The sequence below is a fragment of the Oncorhynchus tshawytscha genome, unplaced genomic scaffold (assembly GCF_018296145.1).
Source record: "Oncorhynchus tshawytscha isolate Ot180627B unplaced genomic scaffold, Otsh_v2.0 Un_scaffold_6196_pilon_pilon, whole genome shotgun sequence".
Taxonomy (NCBI): Eukaryota; Metazoa; Chordata; class Actinopteri; order Salmoniformes; family Salmonidae; genus Oncorhynchus; species Oncorhynchus tshawytscha.
Genome location: NW_024609747.1, coordinates 178,653 through 198,889, shown reverse-complemented (window position 1 = coordinate 198,889; position 20,237 = coordinate 178,653). Strand labels below are relative to the sequence as shown.

The following is a 20,237-nucleotide window of genomic DNA, read 5'->3' as shown; positions in this document are numbered from 1 at the left end:
GGCCCCACAAGGGTGCGTTCTGAGCCCTCTCCTGTACTCCCTGTTCACCCATGACTGCGTGGCCACGCACGCCTCCAACTCAATCATCAAGTTTGCGGACACAACAGTGGTAGGCTTGATTACCAACAACGACGAGACGGCCTACAGGGAGGAGGTGAGGGCCCTCGGAGTGTGGTGTCAGGAAAATAACCTCACACTCAACGTCAACAAAACTAAGGAGATGATTGTGGACTTCAGGAAACAGCAGAGGGAACACCCCCCATCCACATCGATGGAACAGTAGTGGAGAGGGTAGCAAGTTTTAAGTTCCTTGGCATACACATCACAGACAAACTGAATTGGTCCACTCACACAGACAGCATCGTGAAGAAGGCGCAGCAGCGCCTCTTCAACCTCAGGAGGCTGAAGAAATTTGGCTTGTCACCAAAAGCACTCAAACTTCTACAGATGCACAATCGAGAGCATCCTGGCGGGCTGTATCACCGCCTGGTATGGCAACTGCACCGCCCTCAACCGTAAGGCTCTCCAGAGGGTAGTGAGGTCTGCACAACGCATCACCGGGGCAAACTACCTGCCCTCCAGGACACCTACACCACCCGATGCTACAGGAAGGCCATAAAGATCATCAAGGACATCAACCACCCGAGCCACTGCCTGTTCACCCCGCTGTCATCCAGAAGGCGAGGTCAGTACAGGTGCATCAAAGCTGGGACCGAGAGACTGAAAAACAGCTTCTATCTCAAGGCCATCAGACTGTTAAACAGCCACCACTAACATTGAGTGGCTGCTGCCAACACACTGTCAATGACACTGACTCTACTCCAGCCACTTTAATCATGGGAATTGATGGGAAATGATGTAAATATATCACTAGCCACTTTAAACAATGCTACCTTATATAATGTTACTTACCCTACATTGTTCATCTCATATGCATACGTTGATACTGTACTCTATAAAATCGACTGCATCCTTATGTAATACATGTATCACTAGCCACTTTAACTATGCCACTTGGTTTACATACTTATCTCATATGTATATACTGTACTCGATATCATCTACTGTATCTTGCCTATGCTGCTCTGTACCATCACTCATTCATATATCCTTATGTACATATTCTTTATCCCCTTACACTGTGTATGACAGTAGTTTTTTTTGGAATTGTTAGTTAGATTACTTGCTCGTTATTACTGCATTGTCGGAACTAGAAGCACAAGCATTTCGCTACACTCGCATTAACATCTGCTAACCATGTGTATGTGACAAATAAAATTTGATTTGATTTGATTTTGATCTTGGCCAGGTCACAGTTGTAAATGAGAACTTGTTCTCAACTGGCCTACCTGGTTAAATAAAAGGTGAAATTAAAATAAAATAAAATAATCTTAGTTTCATCAGACCAGAGAATCTAGTTTCTCATGGTCTGAGATTCTTTGCCTTTTGACAAACTCCAAGCGTGCTGTCAGGTGCCTTTGACTGAGGAGTGGCTTCCGTCTGGCCACTACCATAAAGGCCTGATTGGTGGAGTGCTGCATAGATGGTTGTCCTTCTGGAAGGTTCTCCCAACTCCACAGAGGATCTCTAGACCTCTGTCAGAGTGACCATCGGGTTCTTGGTCACCTCCCTAACCAAGGGCCTTCTCCCTTGATGGCTCAGTTTGGCTGGGCGGCCAGCTCTAGGAAGAGATGGTGGTTCCAAATTCTTCCATTTAAGAATAATTGAGGCCACTGTGTTCTTGGGGACCTTCAATGCTGCAGACAATTTTTGTCACCCTTCCCCAGATCTGTGCCTCGACACAATTCTGTCTCGGAGCTCTACGGACAATTCCTTTGACCTCACGGCTTGGTTTTGCTCTTATATAGGCAGGTGTGTGATTTTCCAAATCATGTCCGATCAATTGAATTTACCACAGGTGGACTCCAATCAAGTTGTAGAAACGTCAAGGATGATCGATGGAAACAGGATGCACTGGAGCTCAATTTGGAGTCTCATAGCAAAGGGTCTGAATATTTATGTCAATAAGGTATTTCTGTTTTTAATCTGTAATAAAATGGGTTTCCATGGCCGAGCAGCCGCACACAAGACTAAGATCACCATGTGCAATGCCAAGCGTCGCCTGGAGTCGTGTAAAGCTCGCTGCCATTGGACTTGGGTTTGGCAGATGCCAGTAGAATGCTACGTGCCTGAATAAATAGTGCCAACTGTTAAGTTTAGTGGAGGAGGAATGTTTGGGGCTGTTCATGGTTCGGGCTAGGCCCCTTAGTTCCAGTGAAGGGAGATCTTAACGCTACGACATTCTAGACGATACTGTTCTTCCAACTGTGTTGCAACAGTTTGGGGAAGGCCCTTTCCTGTTTCAGCATGACAATGCCCCTGTGCACAAAGTGAGGTCTATACAGAAATGGTTTGTCGAGGTCGGTATGACTGGCCTGCACACAACTTGACTGGCCTGCACACAGCCCTGACCTCAACCCCACCGAACACCCATGGAATGAATTGGAACGCCAACTGCGAGCCAGACCTAATTGCCCAACATTAGTGCCCGACCTCACTAATGCTCTTGTGGCTGAATAGAAGCAAGTACCTGCAACAATGTTCCATCTAGTGGAAAGTCTTCCCAGAAGAGTGGAGGCTGTTATAGCAGCAAAGGGGGGACCAACTCCATATTAATGTCCATAATTTTGGAATGAGATGTTTGACGAGAAGATGTCCACATACTTTTAGTAATGTAGTGTAAAGCCAACATGAAATGTGATACCAGGCCTATAGTGTCTGAAAAAGTGAATCCATTCTTCTCTAGCTAATAAAAACCTGTCTCCCTATCTTCTGAATCAAGCTTGTACTCAGTACAGTAGCCTATGCTTCGGAGGGGGGAGGGGCAGGTAGCCTAAACACAGACAGGTAAAGATTTTCACCTGGCAGGCAGACAGAATACGTTTGAGTGACAGCGTGGGGCTTTGTATAGGCGTTTTGTTGTAGGACCAGAAACAAATGCCTGGAACATAAAATAACGTTATTAACCGGTTCCCATGCTTTTAAAATAACAGTTATGTTATGGATCACGTTCCTTCCAGGTTCCCTTGCTGTTATTTTCCGGTTGTGTTCCCTGAACTTGTTCCAACCCTGGATATAAACTCACCTTGCATTTGAAGGGTTTGACGGGCAGGTGGACGATCATGTGCGTTTTGAGCGTCTGTTTCTGGATGAAGCTCTTGAAGCAGATGTGACACTGGAAGGGTCTGATGCTGTTGTGGATCAACATGTGTCTCTTCAGGTTGGCTGACAAGGTGAACTCACGGGAACACACCTCACACTTATGACCCTTCATTCCCTGACCAATAAGAACACAGGAGGACAGTTAGATGGAGGACCACTGACCAATAAGAACACAGGAGGACAGTTAGATGAGGACCATTGCAGCCGAATGAATGAACATGAAGTTAGTTCAAATTCTGTAAAGAAGCTGAAGGAAAAGCATGACTATACTGGGATCAGACCTAGCTTGGTCAAATACTTCTAAAGGCTGGGTGGTACTTAACTTGGTTGGTCTGTTATACTGGGATCAGACCTAGCTTGGTCAAATACTTCTAAAGGCTGGGTGGTACTTAACTTGGTTGGTCTGTTATACTGGGATCAGACCTAGCTTGGTCAAATACTTCTATTGGCTGGGTGGTACTTAACTTGGTTGGTCTTTATACTGGGATCAGACCTAGCTTGGTCAAATACTTCTATTGGCTGGGTGGTACTTAACTTGGTTGGTCTGTTATACTGGGATCAGACCTAGCTTGGTCAAATACTTCTATTGGCTGGGTGGTACTTAACTTGGTTGGTCTGTTATACTGGGATCAGACCTAGCTTGGTCAAATACTTCTATTGGCTGGGTGGGTTGGTCTGTTATACTGGGATCAGACCTAGCTTGGTCAAATACTTCTATTGGCTGGGTGGTACTTAACTTGGTTGGTCTGTTATACTGGGATCAGACCTAGCTTGGTCAAATACTTCTATTGGCTGGGTGGGTTGGTCTGTTAACTTGGCTGGGTGGTACTTAACTTGGTTGGTCTGTTATACTGGGATCAGACCTAGCTTGGTCAAATACTTCTATTGGCTGGGTGGTACTTAACTTGGTTGGTCTGTTATACTGGGATCATACTGGGATCAGACCTAGCTTGGTCAAATACTTCTATTGGCTGGGTGGTACTTAACTTGGTTGGTCTTAACTTGGTTGGTCTGTTATACTGGGATCAGACCTAGCTTGGTCAAATACTTCTATTGGCTGGGTGGTACTTAACTTGGTCTGGTCTTTTATACTTCTATTGGGATACAGACAGACCTAGCTTGGTCAAATACTTCTATTGGCTGGGTGGTACTTAACTTGGTTGGTCTGTTATACTGGGATCAGACCTAGCTTGGTCAAATACTTCTATTGGCTGGGTGGTACTTAACTTGGTTGGTCTGTTATACTGGGATCAGACCTAGCTTGGTCAAATACTTCTAAAGGCTGGGTAGTACTTAACTTGGTTGGTCTGTTTGGGATTATTCCATTCCATTGCACACTAAATCAAGCACTAGTACTGATATGATTCATATGCATCTGAGCCAGGTCTGATTGGGATACATGAAAGATCATGTATTCTTTGTTCTAGATAGCAGACAGACAGACAGACACAGGTAGCCCAGCGGTTAAGAGCTTTGGCCCAGTAACCGAAAGGTCACTAGTTCGAATCCCGAGTTGGCAAGGTTGAAAAGTCTGCCGTTCTGCCCTTGGGCAAGGCAGTTACCCCAAACAACTTCTCCTCGGGCGCCAATGACGTAGATGTCAATTAAGGCAGCCCCCCGCACCTCTCTGATTCAGAGAGATGGGTTAAATGTGGAAGACACATTTCAGTTGAATGCATTCAGTTGTGGAACTGACAAGGTATCCCCTTTCCCACAGTCAATCCAGTCTGTCTCAACCCACCGTGTCTGACCGTCTGGCTCAACCCACCGTGTCTGACCGTCTGGCTCAACCCACCGTGTCTGACCGTCTGGCTCAACCCACCGTGTCTGACCGTCTGGCTCAACCCACCGTGTCTGACTGTCCGTCTCCACCCCCTGTCTGTCCAACTTCAACCCACCTCGTATGTCTGTGCATCCCCCCGTCCCCCCGTCTGTGCGTCCGTCTCCCCCCATCTGTGCGTCCCCCCCCCCCTGTCTGTGCATCCGTGTCCGCCCGTCTCAATCTCTCAGGTTGGTCATCTAATCTATACCAACACCACTGACTGACTACACTTCTCAGGTTGGTCATCTAATCTATACCAACACCACTGACTGACTACACTTCTCAGGTTGGTCATCTAATCTATACCAACACCACTGACTCTCAGGTTGGTCATCTAATCTATACCAACACCTCTCAGGTTGGTCATCTAATCTATACCAACACCACTGACTGACAACACCTCTCAGGTTGGTCATCTAATCTATACCAACACCACTGACAACACCTCTCAGGTTGGTCATCTAATCTATACCAACACCACTGACTACACCTCTCAGGTTGGTCATCTAATCTATACCAACACCACTGACTACACTTCTCAGGTTGGTCATCTAATCTATACCAACACCACTGACTACATCTCTCAGGTTGGTCATCTAATCTATACCAACACCACTGACTACATCTCTCAAGTTGGTCATCTAATCTATACCAACACCACTGACTACATCTCTCAGGTTGGTCATCTAATCTATACCAACACCACTGACTACATCTCTCAAGTTGGTCATCTAATCTATACCAACACCACTGACTACATCTCTCAGGTTGGTCATCTAATCTATACCAACACCACTGACTACATCTCTCAGGTTGGTCATCTAATCAGAACCAAGGACTATATACAGTTCCTGGAAATAACTACTTTTAATAAAGACTAACTAAACTGAACCACTGAGAGCATAGCCAGTCTACCATGGCCTTTGAAACCTTCTGGGTTATGGTTAGAGCTAGGGGTTCCAGTGGTCTCAGATGGTCAGTACCTTGTGATTGATGGATGCAGGCGGAGGGCTAGGGTTGAAGGTCAGCGGTTAGAGTTATGGTTTAGGTATATTGTTGGTCGAGGGATGCTGGCGGAGGGCTAGGGTTAAAGGTCAGGGGTTAGAGTTAGGGTTAAGGTATAATGTGGGTGAGGGATGCTGGCAGAAGGCTAGGGTTGAAGGTCAGGGGTTAGAGTTATGGTTTAGGTATATTGTGGGTGAGGGATGCTGGCGGAGGGCTAGGGTTAAGGGTCAGGGGTTAGAGTTATGGTTTAGGTATATTGTGGGTGAGGGATGCTGGCGGAGGGCTAGGGTTAAAGGTCAGGGGTTAGAGTTAGGGTTAAGGTATATTGTGGGTGAGGGATGCTGGCAGAAGGCTAGGGTTGAAGGTCAGGGGTTATAGTTAGGGTTTAGGTATATTGTGGGTGAGGGATGCTGGCGGAGGGCTAGGGTTAAAGGTCAGGATTAGCTACATGGCCAAAGGTATGTGGACACCTGCTCGTCCAACATCTCATTCCAAAATCATGGGCATTAATATGGACTTGGCCCCCCCTTTGCTGCTTTAACAGTCTCCACTCTTCTGGGAAGGCTTTCTACTAGATGTTGGAACATTGCTGCAGGGACTTTCTTCCATTCAGCCACAAGAGCATTAGTGAGGTCGGCACACAGTCGGCGTTCTAATTCATCCCAAAGGTGTTCAATGGGATTGAGGTCAGGGCTGTGTGCAGGCCAGTCAAGTTCTTCCATACCGATCTCGGCAAACCATTTCTGTATGGACCTCACTTTGTGCATGGGGACATTGTCATGCTGAAACAGGAAAGGGCCTTCCCCCAAACTGTTGCTGCAAAGTTGGAAGCACAGAATAGCCTAGAATGCATGCTGTAGCATTAAGATCTCCCTTCACTGGAACTAAGGGGCTTAGCCCAGACCATGAAAAACAGCCCCAGGCCATTATTCCTCATCCACCAAACATTACAGTTGGCACTATTCATTTGGGCAGGTAGTTACCTGGCATCCACCAAACCCAGATTTGACAGACAGACTGCCAGATGGTGAAGCGTGATTCATCACTCCAGAGAACGCGTTTCTATGGTTCCAGGATGCAATGGCGGCGAGCTTTACACCACTCCAGCCGGCGCTTGGCGATCTTAGGCTTGTGTGTGGCTGCTCGGCCATGGTAACCCATTTCATGAGTCTTCCGACGAACAGTTCTTGTGCCAACATGTTTTGGTTGGTGAATATATTTATAAAAAGGCACCTTAGAGAGATTATCACAGCCATCAAAACGCTACACATGGGTAAGCCCACACAAATCACAGCTCTTATTTGAAATGTCTTTAAAAATCCACCATGGGGAAAAATGAATGGCAGTTTGGAACTCTGTATCGAGTGTTGCAACCGAGAACAGACCATTTTTATGGGCTTCAGCACTAGGCGGTCCCGTTCTGTGAGATTGTGTGCCCTACCACTTCGCGGCTGAGCCGTTGTTGCTCCTAGACATTTCCACTTCACAATAACAGCACTTACAGTTGACCGGGGCAGCTCTACAAGGGCAGAAATTTCATGAACTGACATGTTGGAAAGGTGGGATCCTATGACGGTGCCACGTTGAAAGTCACTGAGCTCTTAGGTAAGGAAATTCCATTTCAAATGTGTGTCTATGGAGATTGCATGGCTGTGCACTCAATTATATACACCTGTCAGCAACTGGTGTGGCTGAAATAGCTGATTCCAATAATTTGAAAGGGTGTCCACATACGTTTGGCCATGTAGTGTGTGAGGGTGTGCTGGCGGAGCGTTATGGTTAGGGGTCAGAGTTAGGTACCTTGTGTGTGAGGGTGTGCTGGCGGAGGGTTATGGGTAGGGGTCAGAGTTAGGTACCTTGTGTGTGAGGGTGTGCTGGCGGAGGGTTATGGTTAGGGGTCAGAGTTAGGTACCTTGTGCGTGAGGGCGTGCTGCCTGAGGGTTATGGGTTGGGGTCAGAGTTAGGTACCTTGTGTGTGAGGGCGTGATGGCTGAGGGTCATGGGTAGGGGTCAGAGTTAGGTACCTTGTGTGTGAGGGCATGCTGGCGGAGGGTTATGGGTAGGGGTCAGAGTTAGGTACCTTGTGTGTGAGGGCGTGCTGGCGGAGGATTATGGGTAGGGGTCAGAGTTAGGTACCTTGTGTGTGAGGGCGTGCTAGCGGAGGGTTATGGGTAGGGGTCAGAGTTAGGTACCTTGTGTGTGAGGGCGTGCTGGCGGAGGTGGTGCAGCTGAACAAACTCCAGCCCACAGTGGGAACAGGAGTATGGCCGAGGACTCTGGTGTTTCAGTAGATGGTTCTGCAGCTGGCTGCGGTAGGTGAAGGACTTGTTGCACTCTGTACACTGGTAACTAGTTGGTCCCTGGTGGCTGGTCTGGTGGCGCTTCAGATGGGCGTAGGTGGGGAACTCCATGCCACACTGGGAACACACGTGGCAGCGCCCGCGCTCGTGTTTGGTCTCGTGGGCGCGGAGCTCGCTGGGGTAGGCGAAGCCACGGCGACAGAAGCGGCAGCTGTAAGGTTTGACGTCGGTGTGCTGCAGCATGTGTCTCTTCAGGTGGGAGGTCTGGGTGAAGCCCTTCTTACACACGGTGCATTTATGAGGCCTAGTTCCCTGGTGGGTGAGCAGGTGGGTCTGCAGGTGGCTGGGCTGTTTAAACAGCTTCCCACAGTGGGGGCAGGCGTGGGGCTTGATGCCCTGGTGACCCAGGATGTGAGTTACCAGGTTGTACTTGGAAGTGTAAGACTTTTCACACATACGGCACTTCCATCTCTTCAGCCCCTCCCCCATGTCCACGCAGTACGACTCATCTATCTGGATGTTGATGTCTAGACGGTCAACCCTCCGGCCGTGGTGACGATGGGTCCCTCCTCTTCCTGCTCCTGCTCCTCCTCTTCCCCCTACCCCCTGCTCCAGCTGGTTGCCCCACATCATACCCTGGCTGTTCTCATGGTAGATCTCCCCCTCGTACCCCCCACCTCGCTGGACTGGAAGTAGCTGCTGATAGTCTCCTCCTGTCCTCCTTTCATCAGGCTGTTTCCCTGCTCTCCCTCCTCCTCCTCCTCCCTTGCTCTCTCCTGATGCCCCCTCTGCCCCTGCAGGCCTCGATGCCCCGGCTCCCCTTTATGGCTGTGCCCTGCCTGGGAGTGTGTGTGAGGGTGTGTATTAGCCTGCTGGCTGGACATGTCTCTGTCACACTCGGCACAGCCTTTTTGGGCAGCGGCACGGAGAGAGGCGGGGTCAACCTGGACCAATCCCCCTCTAGTAGTAGCCAGGTTGTTCAGCATGTGAACACAGGACGTCAGGCCAGTGATAACCCCTTCTCCTTTCACTTGGGATGACCCGTCCACAGGCACTCCAGCATGGCGCTCGGGCCCTACCATCTTCCCCTCGGGGGGTGGTCCGTGCCACCTCCTCTGGCTACAGCTGGGCTGCATGTGTCCGTCTTCAGGCAGGTTTTCTCCCAGGTAATCTCCGTTAGCTCCTATCAGCTGATCAGCGTATTCGTAATCCACCCCCTCTACAGGCAGGGCAGGGGACTCTTTAGGTTCTCCTGTGTAGAAGCCATTAGGAGCGATGGTAGCACCAAACACCTCATTCTGAGAGATGAGCCCCAGAACAGCAGCCTGGGCTAGAGACAGAACCACCACAGGATCAGTCTGAGTGCCAGAATCAACCTGTCTGGCCATCTCCCTGGGCTCACATCTAACCAGGCGCCTGCTGGCTTCCTCCTGAGACACAAACAGGGAGTAATAACAAGGTTAGTAATGCAGTCAACACATCTTTACTATCTATGATGTTGATCAGAGATAACAGCAGAGTCAGTGAGGAGAGAATTCATCAATAATATCACCCATCAGCCCCTGGTCAACCATCATCAATAATATCAACCATCATCAATAATATCAACCATAATCAATAATATCACCCATCAGCCCCTGGTCAACCATCATTAATAATATCAACCATCATCAATAATATCAACCATAATCAATAATATCACCCATCAGCCCCTGGTCAACCATCATTAATAATATCACCCATCAGCCCATGGTCACCCATCATTGATAATATCACCCATCAGCCCCTGGTCAACCATAATCAATAATATCACCCATCAGCCCCTGGTCAACCATCATTAATAATATCACCCATTGCCCCTGGTCAACCATCATTGATAATATCACCCATTGCCCCTGATCAACCATCATCAATAATATCACCCATCAGCCCCTGGTCAACCATCATCAATAATATCACCCATCATCAATAATATCACCCATCAGCCCCTGGTCAACCATCATCAATAATATCACCCATCAGCCCCTGGTCAACCATCATCAATAATATCACCCATCATCAATAATATCACCCATCAGCCCCTGGTCACCCATCATCAATAATATCACCCATCAGCCCCTGGTCAACCATAATCAATAATACCAATAACAGCAACTCAACTGAGGTAGCCTATCGGTTAAGAGCGTTGGGCCAGCAACTGAAAGGTTGTTGGTTCGAATCCCAGAGGCAACTAGGTGAAGAATCTGTCAACGTGCCCTTGAGCAATGCACTTCACTCTAATTGCTCCTGTAATTCATTGTGGATAAGAGCGTCTGCTAAATGACTAAACTGTAAAATGACAGAGGCGGATTAGGAATCTTGATAGAGGAGTTAACTATCTAACGTTGGTCAACTGAGTTGAACTCGGGATAACAGGTGACATGAGAGGCTCACCTTTTAGTCAGCCAATTTCTATGGCAAAGAAACCTTCAGAACTACCCTGCTCCGGGGCACACTGTCTCAGGGCTGTCATTTATGCTGAATGAAGTGTTGGAGCTGTGTGTTGAGGACCAATCAAATCAAATCCCCATTCACGATCCTTTACTTTAGATTCATCTAGATTCTATACCGATCCATAATATAATCTGAACATGTAGCTAACTGAATGAATCCACACAGCTGCAAAACACACACAGTAAGAAGACTACAGCTACACTTTCATGGTAACATACTGTTGTCCTCACATGATAATATGATATGGTGACAGATCTGGTCTGAGAACAGTTAGACCCAATGTTGTCCTCACATGATAATATGATATGGTGACAGATCTGGTCTGAGAACAGTTAGACCCAATGTTGTCCTCACATGATAATATGATATGGTGACAGATCTGGTCTGAGAACAGTTAGACCCAATGTTGTCCTCACATGTTAATATGATATGGTGACAGATCTGGTCTGAGAACAGTTAGACCCAATGTTGTCCTCACATGATAATATGATATGGTGGCAGATCTGGTCTGAGAACAGTTAGAGAGAGAGAGAGAGAGATACACAGAGAGAGAGAGAGAGAGAGACAGAGAGAGAGAGAGAGAGAGAGAGGACACAGAGAGAGAGAGAGAGAGAGAGAGAGAGAGAGAGAGAGAGAGAGAGACACAGAGAGAGAGAGAGAGAGAGAGGACACAGAGAGAGAGAGAGAGACACAGAGAGAGCAGACAGAGAGAGAGAGGACAGAGAAGACAGACAGAGAGAGAGAGAGAGAGACACACAGAGAGAGAGAGACGAGAGAGAGAGACACAGAGAGAGCGAGAGAGAGAGAGAAGGACAGAGAGGACAGACAGAGAGAGAGAGAGGACAAAGAGAGAGAGAGGACACAGAGAGAGAGAGAGAGGACACAGAGAGAGAGAGAGGACACAGAGAACAGACACACAGAGAGAGAGAGAGGACACAGAGAACAGACACAGAGAGAGAGAGGACACAGAGAACAGACACAGAGAGAGAGAGAGAGAGAGGACACAGGGAACAGACACACAGAGAGAGAGCGAGAGAGAGAGAGAGGAAAATGAAAGCGGGTGATGGAGGAGAGGGGGAGGGGAGAAAAAGGATGAATGAAAGGGGGAGGAAGAGAGGGGGAGGAAGAAAGAGTGAGAGAAGGAAAAAGAGAGGGAGGGAGAAAGAGAGAGAAGGAAAAAGAGAGGGAGGGAGAAAGAGAAGGAAAAAGAGAGAGAGAAGGAAAAAGAGAGAAGGAAAGAGAGAGGGGGAGAAAGAGAGAGGGGGAGAAAGAGAGAGGGGGAGAAAGAGAGAGGGGGAGAGGGATGGAGAAAGAGAGAGGGAGGGAGAAAGAAAGAGAGAAGGAGGGATGGAGAAAGAGAGAGGGAGGGAGAAAGAAAGAGAGAAGGAGGGATAAAGAGAGAGAAGGAGGGATAAAGAGAGAGAAGGAAAGAGGGAGGGATAAAGAGAGGAAGGAAAGAGGGAGGGAGAAAGAGAGGGAAGGATAAAGAGAGAGAAGGAAAGAGGGAGGGAGAAAGAAGGAAAGAGGGAGGGAGAAAGAAGGGGGAGGGAGAAAGAGAAGGAAAGAAAGGAGAAAGAATGAAAGAGAGGGGGAGGGAGAGAGAATGAATAGAGAGGCACTGGAGAGAAAAGAGGAAGGGAGGGCAGAGAATGAGAGTGAGAGGGTGAAAGAGGCGGGAGGGGGAGAGGGAGGCAGTGAGCAAACAAAAAAGAGAGGAAAGGGAGGGGAGAGAAAAGGGAGGGGAGAGGGAGTGAGCAAGCAAGAGGGAGAGATAGAAATGACTAAATGAAAGGCAGACAAAATGAAAGATTAAATCGTGTAGAGAGGGAGAGACAGAGAGCACGAGAGATGACAAAATGAAAGATTAGATCATGAAGAAAGAGAGACAGAGAGAGAGAGAGAGAGAGAGAGAGCGAGAGAGAGCGACAGAGAGAGAACGAGAGACAGAGAGCGAGAGACAGAGAGCGAGAGACAGAGAGCGAGAGACAGAGAGCGAGAGACAGAGAGAGAGAGCGAGAGAGAGAGCGAGAGACAGAGAGCGAGAGACAGAGAGCGAGAGACAGAGAGCGAGAGAGAGAGAGAGAGACAGAGAGAGAGAGCGAGAGAGAGAGAGGAGAGAGAGAGAGAGAGAGAGAGAGAGCCAGAGCGAGAGACAGAGAGCGAGAGAGCGAGAGAGAGAGCGAGAGACAGAGAGATGACAAAATGAAAGATTAGATCATGAAGAAAGCGAGCGAGTTGAAAGAGCTTTAAACAGACATTTGAGGCTGTTGGGACAAAATATGGAGAAAGGTTTCACCTAAAAGGAGGGAGAACGTTTTAAACAACAACTATACCATTTTCCTTCTCAACTCTCAAACTGTTCCAACTAATCACCACTAAACCAAACTACCCGAACACACCAAAGGTAAATGTTAACCTTAATCCTGTGGTTACCAGCCCAGAACTCACCACATTCTTCCTGTTGTGATGTTTCAGGTGCTTCAAGGACCTCATTCTCCAGACAGAGACAGTGTCTCAGAGACAGAAGAGAGGAAGTGTTCTGCTCCTATTTATACTCAGGAAGAAGGAGGCGGGCCTTCTGGCTCCTCCCCCTACCAGAGTGTGTGTGTGTGTGTGTGTCTCTCTCTCTCCACACAAGTACAAAACATTATGAGCGCCAGCTCTTTCCATGACAGACTGACCAGGTGAAAACTATGATCCCTTATCGATGTCACTTGTTAAATCAAACTTTGTCACATGCGCCGAATACAACAACTGTAGACCTTACAGTGAAATGCTTACTTACAAGCCCTTAACCAACAGTGCAGTTCAAGAAAGAGTTAAGAAAATATTTACCAAATAAACTAAAGTAAAAAATGTGAAAAAGTAACACAAAATAACCATAACGAGGCCAAGTCAGTGTGCGGGGGTCATTTGTACATGTACCCACTGTAGCGCCTTACGGTCAGATGCCGAGCAGTTGCCATACCAGGCGGGGATGCAACAGATCAGGATGCTCTCGATCAATCCACTTAAATCAGTGTAGATGAAGGGGAGGAGACAGGCTAAAGAAGGATGTTTAAGCCTTAAGACAATTGAAACATGGATTGTGTATGTTGCCAAACAGAGGATGAACGGGCAAAAGACAAAGTGCCTTTGAACGGTTATGGTAGTAGGTTTGAGTCAAGAACTGCAACGCTGCTGGGTCTTTCACACTCAACACTTTCCCCATGTGGATCAAGAATGGTCCCCCACCGGCCTCACAACCGTGTAACCACGGCAGCCCAGGACGTCCACATTGGGCTTCTTCACCTGTGGGATGGTCTGAGACCAGCCACCCAGGCAGCTGATGAAACTGAGTTTACACAACCAAAGAATTTATACACAAACTGTTAGAAACCATCTCAGGGAAGCTCATCTGCTCGTCGTCCTCACCAGGGTCTTGACATGACTGCAGTTTGGCGTCGTAACCGATTTCAGTGGGAAAATGCTCACCTTCGATGACCACTGGCACGCTGGAGAAGTGTGCCCTTCACAGATGAATCTCGGTTTCAACTGTACCGGGCAGATGGTATGGGCAGGCATAAGCTACGGACAACGAACACAATTCCATTTTATCGATGACAAGTTGAATGCACTGAGATACTGTGATGAGATCCTGAGGCCCATTGTCGTGCCATTTAGCCGCAGCCATCACCTCATATTTGATCATTATAATGCACGGTCCCATGTCGCAAGGGTCTGTACACAATTCCTGGAAGCTGAAAATGTCCCAGTTCTTCCATGGCCTGCATACTCTACAGACATGTCACCCATTGAGCATGTTTGGGATTGAAGAGGAGCGGCACAACATTCCACAGGTCCCAATCAACTGCCTGAGCAACTCTATGCGAAGGAGATGTGTCGCGCTGCACGAGGCAAACGGTGGTCCACCAGATACTGACAGGTTTTCTGATCCACACCCCTATCTGTTTAAAACTGTTATCTTTGACCAACAGATGCATAGCTGTATTCCCAGTCCTGTGAAATCCATAGATTAGGACCTAATTAATTTATTACACTGATTTCCTTATGAACTGTAACTCAGTAGAATATTTGAAATTCTGGCATGTTGTGTTTATATTTTTGTTCAGTATAGTTTCCTCAGATGCTCTTCTGTTATGAAACCAACCAGGTGGATAGTTACACTAGAAGAATACTGACTGAATCAAATAATCATGAATTTTGGGCTCCCGAGTGGTGCAGCTGTCTAAGACACTACAGTCCCTGGTTCGAATCCAGGTGGGATCACATCCGGCTGTGATTGGGAGTCCCATATGGCGGTGCACAATTGGCCAAGCATCTCCGGGGTATGCCGTCATTGTAAATAAGAATTTATTCTTAACTGACTTGCCTAGTTAAGTAAAGGTTAAATAATGTTGAACTGCATGCATGCTGATAGACTCAAACCAATAAGGTCTAGTGTCTAGGTAAAAACTGATAGGGGTTTTCACCATGTAAATAGACTGTCCCCTGGTCTACACTACACTAGTACTGGGGAAACTGAGCTCAACACTGTCCCCTGGTCTGTCCCCTGGTCAACACTACACTAGTACTGGGGAAACTGAGCTCAACACTGTCCCCTGGTCTGTCCCCTTGTCAACACTACACTAGTACTGGGGAAACTGAGCTCAACACTGTCCCCTGGTCTGTCCCCTGGTCAACACTACACTAGTACTGGGGAAACTGGGATCAACACTGTCCCCTGGTCTGTCCCCTGGTCAACACTACACTAGTACTGGGGAAACTGGGCTCAACACTGTCCCCTGGTCTGTCCCTGGTCACACTACACTAGTACTGGGGTACTGGGGAAACTGAGCTCAACACTGTCCCCTGGTCTGTCCCCTGTCCCAACTAGTACTGGGGGGGAAACTGAGCTCAACACACTGTCCCCTGGTCTGTCCCCTGGTCAACACTACACTAGTACTGGGGAAACTGAGCTCAACACTGTCCCCTGGTCTGTCCCCTGGTCTACACTACACTAGTACTGGGGAAAACAACACTGTCCCTGTCCCCTGGTCAGTACTCAACACTGTCCCCTGGTCTGTCCCCTGGTCAACACTACACTAGTACTGGGGGAAACTGAGCTCAACACTGTCCCCTGGTCAACACTACACTAGTACTGGGGAAACTGAAACTGAGCTCAACACTGTCCCCTGGTCAACACTACACTAGTACTGGGGGAAACTGAGCTCAACACTGTCCCCTGGTCTGTCCCCTGGTCTACACTACACTAGTACTGGGGGAAACTGGGATCAACACTGTCCCCTGGTCAACACTACACTAGTACTGGGGAAACTGGGATCAACACTGTCCCCTGGTCTGTCCCCTGGTCAACACTACACTAGTACTGGGGAAACTGGGATCAACACTGTCCCCTGGTCTGTCCCCTGGTCTACACTACACTAGTACTGGGGAAACTGAGCTCAACACTGTCCCCTGGTCTACACTACACTAGTACTGGGGAAACTGGGATCAACACTGTCCCCTGGTCAACACTACACTACACTAGTACTGGGGAAACTGGGATCAACACTGTCCCCTGGTCTGTCCCCTGGTCACACTACACTAGTACTGGGGAAACTGGGATCAACACTGTCCCCTGGTCTGTCCCCTGGTCAACACTACACTAGTACTGGGGAAACTGGGCTCAACACTGTCCCCTGGTCTGTCCCCTGGTCAACACTACACTAGTACTGGGGAAACTGAGCTCAACACTGTCCCCTGGTCTGTCCCCTGGTCAACACTACACTAGTACTGGGGAAACTGAGCTCAACACTGTCCCCTGGTCAACACTACACTAGTACTGGGGAAACTGAGCTCAACACTGTCCCCTGGTCTGTCCCCTGGTCAACACTACACTAGTACTGGGGAAACTGAGCTCAACACTGTCCCCTGGTCACACTACACTAGTACTGGGGAAACTGAGCTCAACACTGTCCCCTGGTCTGTCCCCTGGTCAACACTACACTAGTACTGGGGGAAACTGGGATCAACACTGTCCCCTGGTCTGTCCCCTGGTCAACACTACACTAGTACTGGGGAAACTGGGCTCAACACTGTCCCCTGGTCAACACTATACTAGTACTGGGGGAAACTGGGCTCAACACTGTCCCCTGGTCAACACTACACTAGTACTGGGGAAACTGAGCTCAACACTGTCCCCTGGTCTGTCCCCTGGTCAACACTACACTAGTACTGGGGAAACTGGGATCAACACTGTCCCCTGGTCAACACTACACTAGTACTGGGGGAAACTGGGATCAACACTGTCCCCTGGTCTGTCCCCTGGTCAACACTACACTAGTACTGGGGAAACTGGGATCAACACTGTCCCCTGGTCAACACTACACTAGTACTGGGGAAACTGGGATCAACACTGTCCCCTGGTCAACACTACACTAGTACTGGGGAAACTGGGATCAACACTGTCCCCTGGTCAACACTACACTAGTACTGGGGAAACTGGGATCAACACTGTCCCCTGGTCAACACTACACTAGTACTGGGGAAACTGGGATCAACACTGTCCCCTGGGGGAAACTCAACACTACACTAGTACTGGGGGAAACTGGGATCAACACTGTCCCCTGGTCAACACTACACTAGTACTGGGGGAAACTGGGATCAACACTGTCCCCTGGTCAACACTACACTAGTACTGGGGGAAACTGGGATCAACACTGTCCCCTGGTCTGTCCCCTGGTCAACACTACACTAGTACTGGGGAAACTGGGATCAACACTGTCCCCTGGTCTGTCCCCTGGTCAACACTACACTAGTACTGGGGGAAACTGGGCTCAACACTGTCCCCTGGTCTGTCCCCTGGTCAACACTACACTAGTACTGGGGGAACTGAGCTCAACACTGTCCCCTGGTCTGTCCCCTGGTCTGTCCCCTGGTCAACACTACACTAGTACTGGGGGAAACTGGGAACAACACTGTCCCCTGGTCAACACTACACTAGTACTGGGGAAACTGGGATCAACACTGTCCCCTGGTCTGTCCCCTGGTCAACACTACACTAGTACTGGGGGAAACTGGGATCAACACTGTCCCCTGGTCAACACTACACTAGTACTGGGGGAAACTGGGATCAACACTGTCCCCTGGTCAACACTACACTAGTACTGGGGGAAACTGGGATCAACACTGCCCCTGGTCAACACTACACTAGTACTGGGGGAAACTGGGAACAACACTGTCCCCTGGTCAACACTACACTAGTACTGGGGGAAACTGGGGGGGAAACTGGGATCAACACTGTCCCCTGGTCTGTCCCCTGGTCAACACTACACTAGTACTGGGGGAAACTGGGATCAACACTGTCCCCTGGTCAACACTACACTAGTACTGGGGGAAACTGGGATCAACACTGTCCCCTGGTCTGGTGTTGTAATAGACAGTATGTGAGACACCATTATTCTAATGAGTAATGGTTAGACAACAACACACTGGGACACTTCTAGAGATAACTAACACTAGCTTTAAGTAGATCAGATTCACAGAGGTTTGTTTAAAGCATATTTCTGAATCAAATATCAGTCAGTAAAGTTGGTATAATACATGGTCTGGAAGAGGGGGAACAACATGATGGAGAGAATATGAAGGAGAGAGGGAGAAAACAGATGGAGAGAACATGGTGGAAAGAGGGAAGAGGGAGGATACGCTTTCAGAGGAGAGGACAAAATGGGGGCGTAATGGAGGAAGCACAGGGAGAGAGGGAGAGAGAGTGAGCAGAGAGAAAGAGAGCAGAGAGAGAGAGCTAGAACAGATGATTGCATGGAATGAAAGAGGGATTGAGGGGGGAGGGAAGGGAGGAGATAAAGAGAACAGGGGAGGGAGGGAGTGAAATGGTGGAGTGAGGGAGAAGGAAAATAAGAGGCAGCAGCAGTGGGGGAAGGGAGAATAGTAGAGAGAGAAAGAGAGAAAGAGAGAGGAGATGGGGGCAGGGAGCAATGTGAGAGAGAAAGAACGGGAGGGGCAGGGTGCAACATGAGAGGGAGGGAGGGAGGGAATGCAGAGAGAGAGAGAGAGAGAGAGAGAGAGAGAGAGAGAGAGAGAGAGAGAGAGAGAGAGAGAGAGAGAGAGAGAGAGAGAGAATGCAGAGGGAGGGAGGGCGCAATAGAGAGCGGAAGGAGGGAGGGAGGAGGAAGGGAGTGAGTGAGATGGAAACCGAGAGCAAAAGAGAGAGAAAACAAGAGCGAGAGAGGCAGAGACAGAGAGAGTGGGGGAGAATGAGAGAGGACAGAGCAAGGAGGAACAGAAAGAGAGAGAGGGGGAAGGGAAAGAGAGAGAGAAACAAGAGCGAGAGAGAGGCAGAGACAGAGAGTGGGGGAGAATGAGAGAAGGACAGAGGAACAGAAAGAGAGAGAGGGGGAAGGGAAAGAGAGAGAGAAACAAGAGCGAGAGAGAGGCAGAGACAGAGAGTGGGGGAGAATGAGAGAAGGACAGAGGAACAGAAAGAGAGAGAGGGGGAAGGGAAAGAGAGAGAGAAACATATAGAGAGAGGAGAGATAAAGTCTTGCTCCACGATGTGTTGTTACACAAACATGGCGACCACAAAACAGTTTAATACACAGACAGCTTGACAATATTAGTTCGATCAATGAATTCAAGAACACAGGTTCATGGAGCTATACTCCCTGTATCTTCATACCCATGGGAGCCGAAACGTTATGGAGTCCGAACCACGTTAGCCTATGGTCATCTACTAAGGCACAGACCCTGTACCCTAGCCAGGCACAGACCCTGTACCCTAGCCAGGCACAGACCCTGTACCCTAGCCAGGAATAAATCAATAATAATAAATATAATAATAAAATAATAAACATTAACCTGGTAGGAGGTAGACTACCAGGTTAAACATTCACCTGCTGTAAGGTAGGAGGTAGTCTACCAGGTTAATCATTCAACACTCCTGCTGTAATGTAGGAGGTAGTCTACCAGGTTAAACATTCACCTGCTGTAAGGTAGGAGGTAGACTACCAGGTTAAACATTCACCTGCTGTAAGGTAGGAGGTAGTCTACCAGGTTAATCATTCAACACTCCTGCTGTAATGTAGGAGGTAGTCTACCAGGTTAAACATTCACCTGCTGTAAGGTAGGAGGTAGACTACCAGGTTAAACATTCACCTGCTGTAAGGTAGGAGGTAGATTACCAGGTTAAACATTCATCCCCTGTAAGGTAGGAGGTATTCTACCAGGTTAAACAATCAACACACCTGCTGTAACGTAGGAGGTAGTCTACCAGGTTAAACATTCACCTGCTGTAAGGTAGGAGGTAGACTACCAGGTTAAACATTCACCTGCTGTAAGGTAGGAGGTAGTCTACCAGGTTAAACATTCAACACACCTGCTGTAAGGTAGGAGGTAGT

The 20,237-nt window shown here is 48.4% G+C and overlaps 1 protein-coding gene across 2 annotated transcripts in view; it reads right to left on the bottom strand.

Annotated features, from left to right (window-relative positions):
- The window catches only part of LOC121845709 (zinc finger protein 710-like), a 57,435-nt gene that overhangs the window by 19,638 nt on the left and 17,560 nt on the right, over window positions 1-20,237 (bottom strand). Inside the window, exons 1-3 of one of the 2 annotated variants that reach the window (XM_042317525.1) lie at window positions 13,291-13,388; window positions 8,242-9,779; window positions 3,146-3,337 (exon numbers count right to left, since the gene is read on the bottom strand). In XM_042317525.1, the coding sequence (XP_042173459.1) occupies window positions 3,146-3,337; window positions 8,242-8,982 (933 nt within the window). In that variant the 5' untranslated portion in view covers window positions 8,983-9,779; window positions 13,291-13,388. Of the gene's footprint in view, window positions 1-3,145; window positions 3,338-8,241; window positions 9,780-13,290; window positions 13,389-20,237 lie in introns of those variants that run through there. The other variant, XM_042317524.1, reaches the window with a different exon arrangement.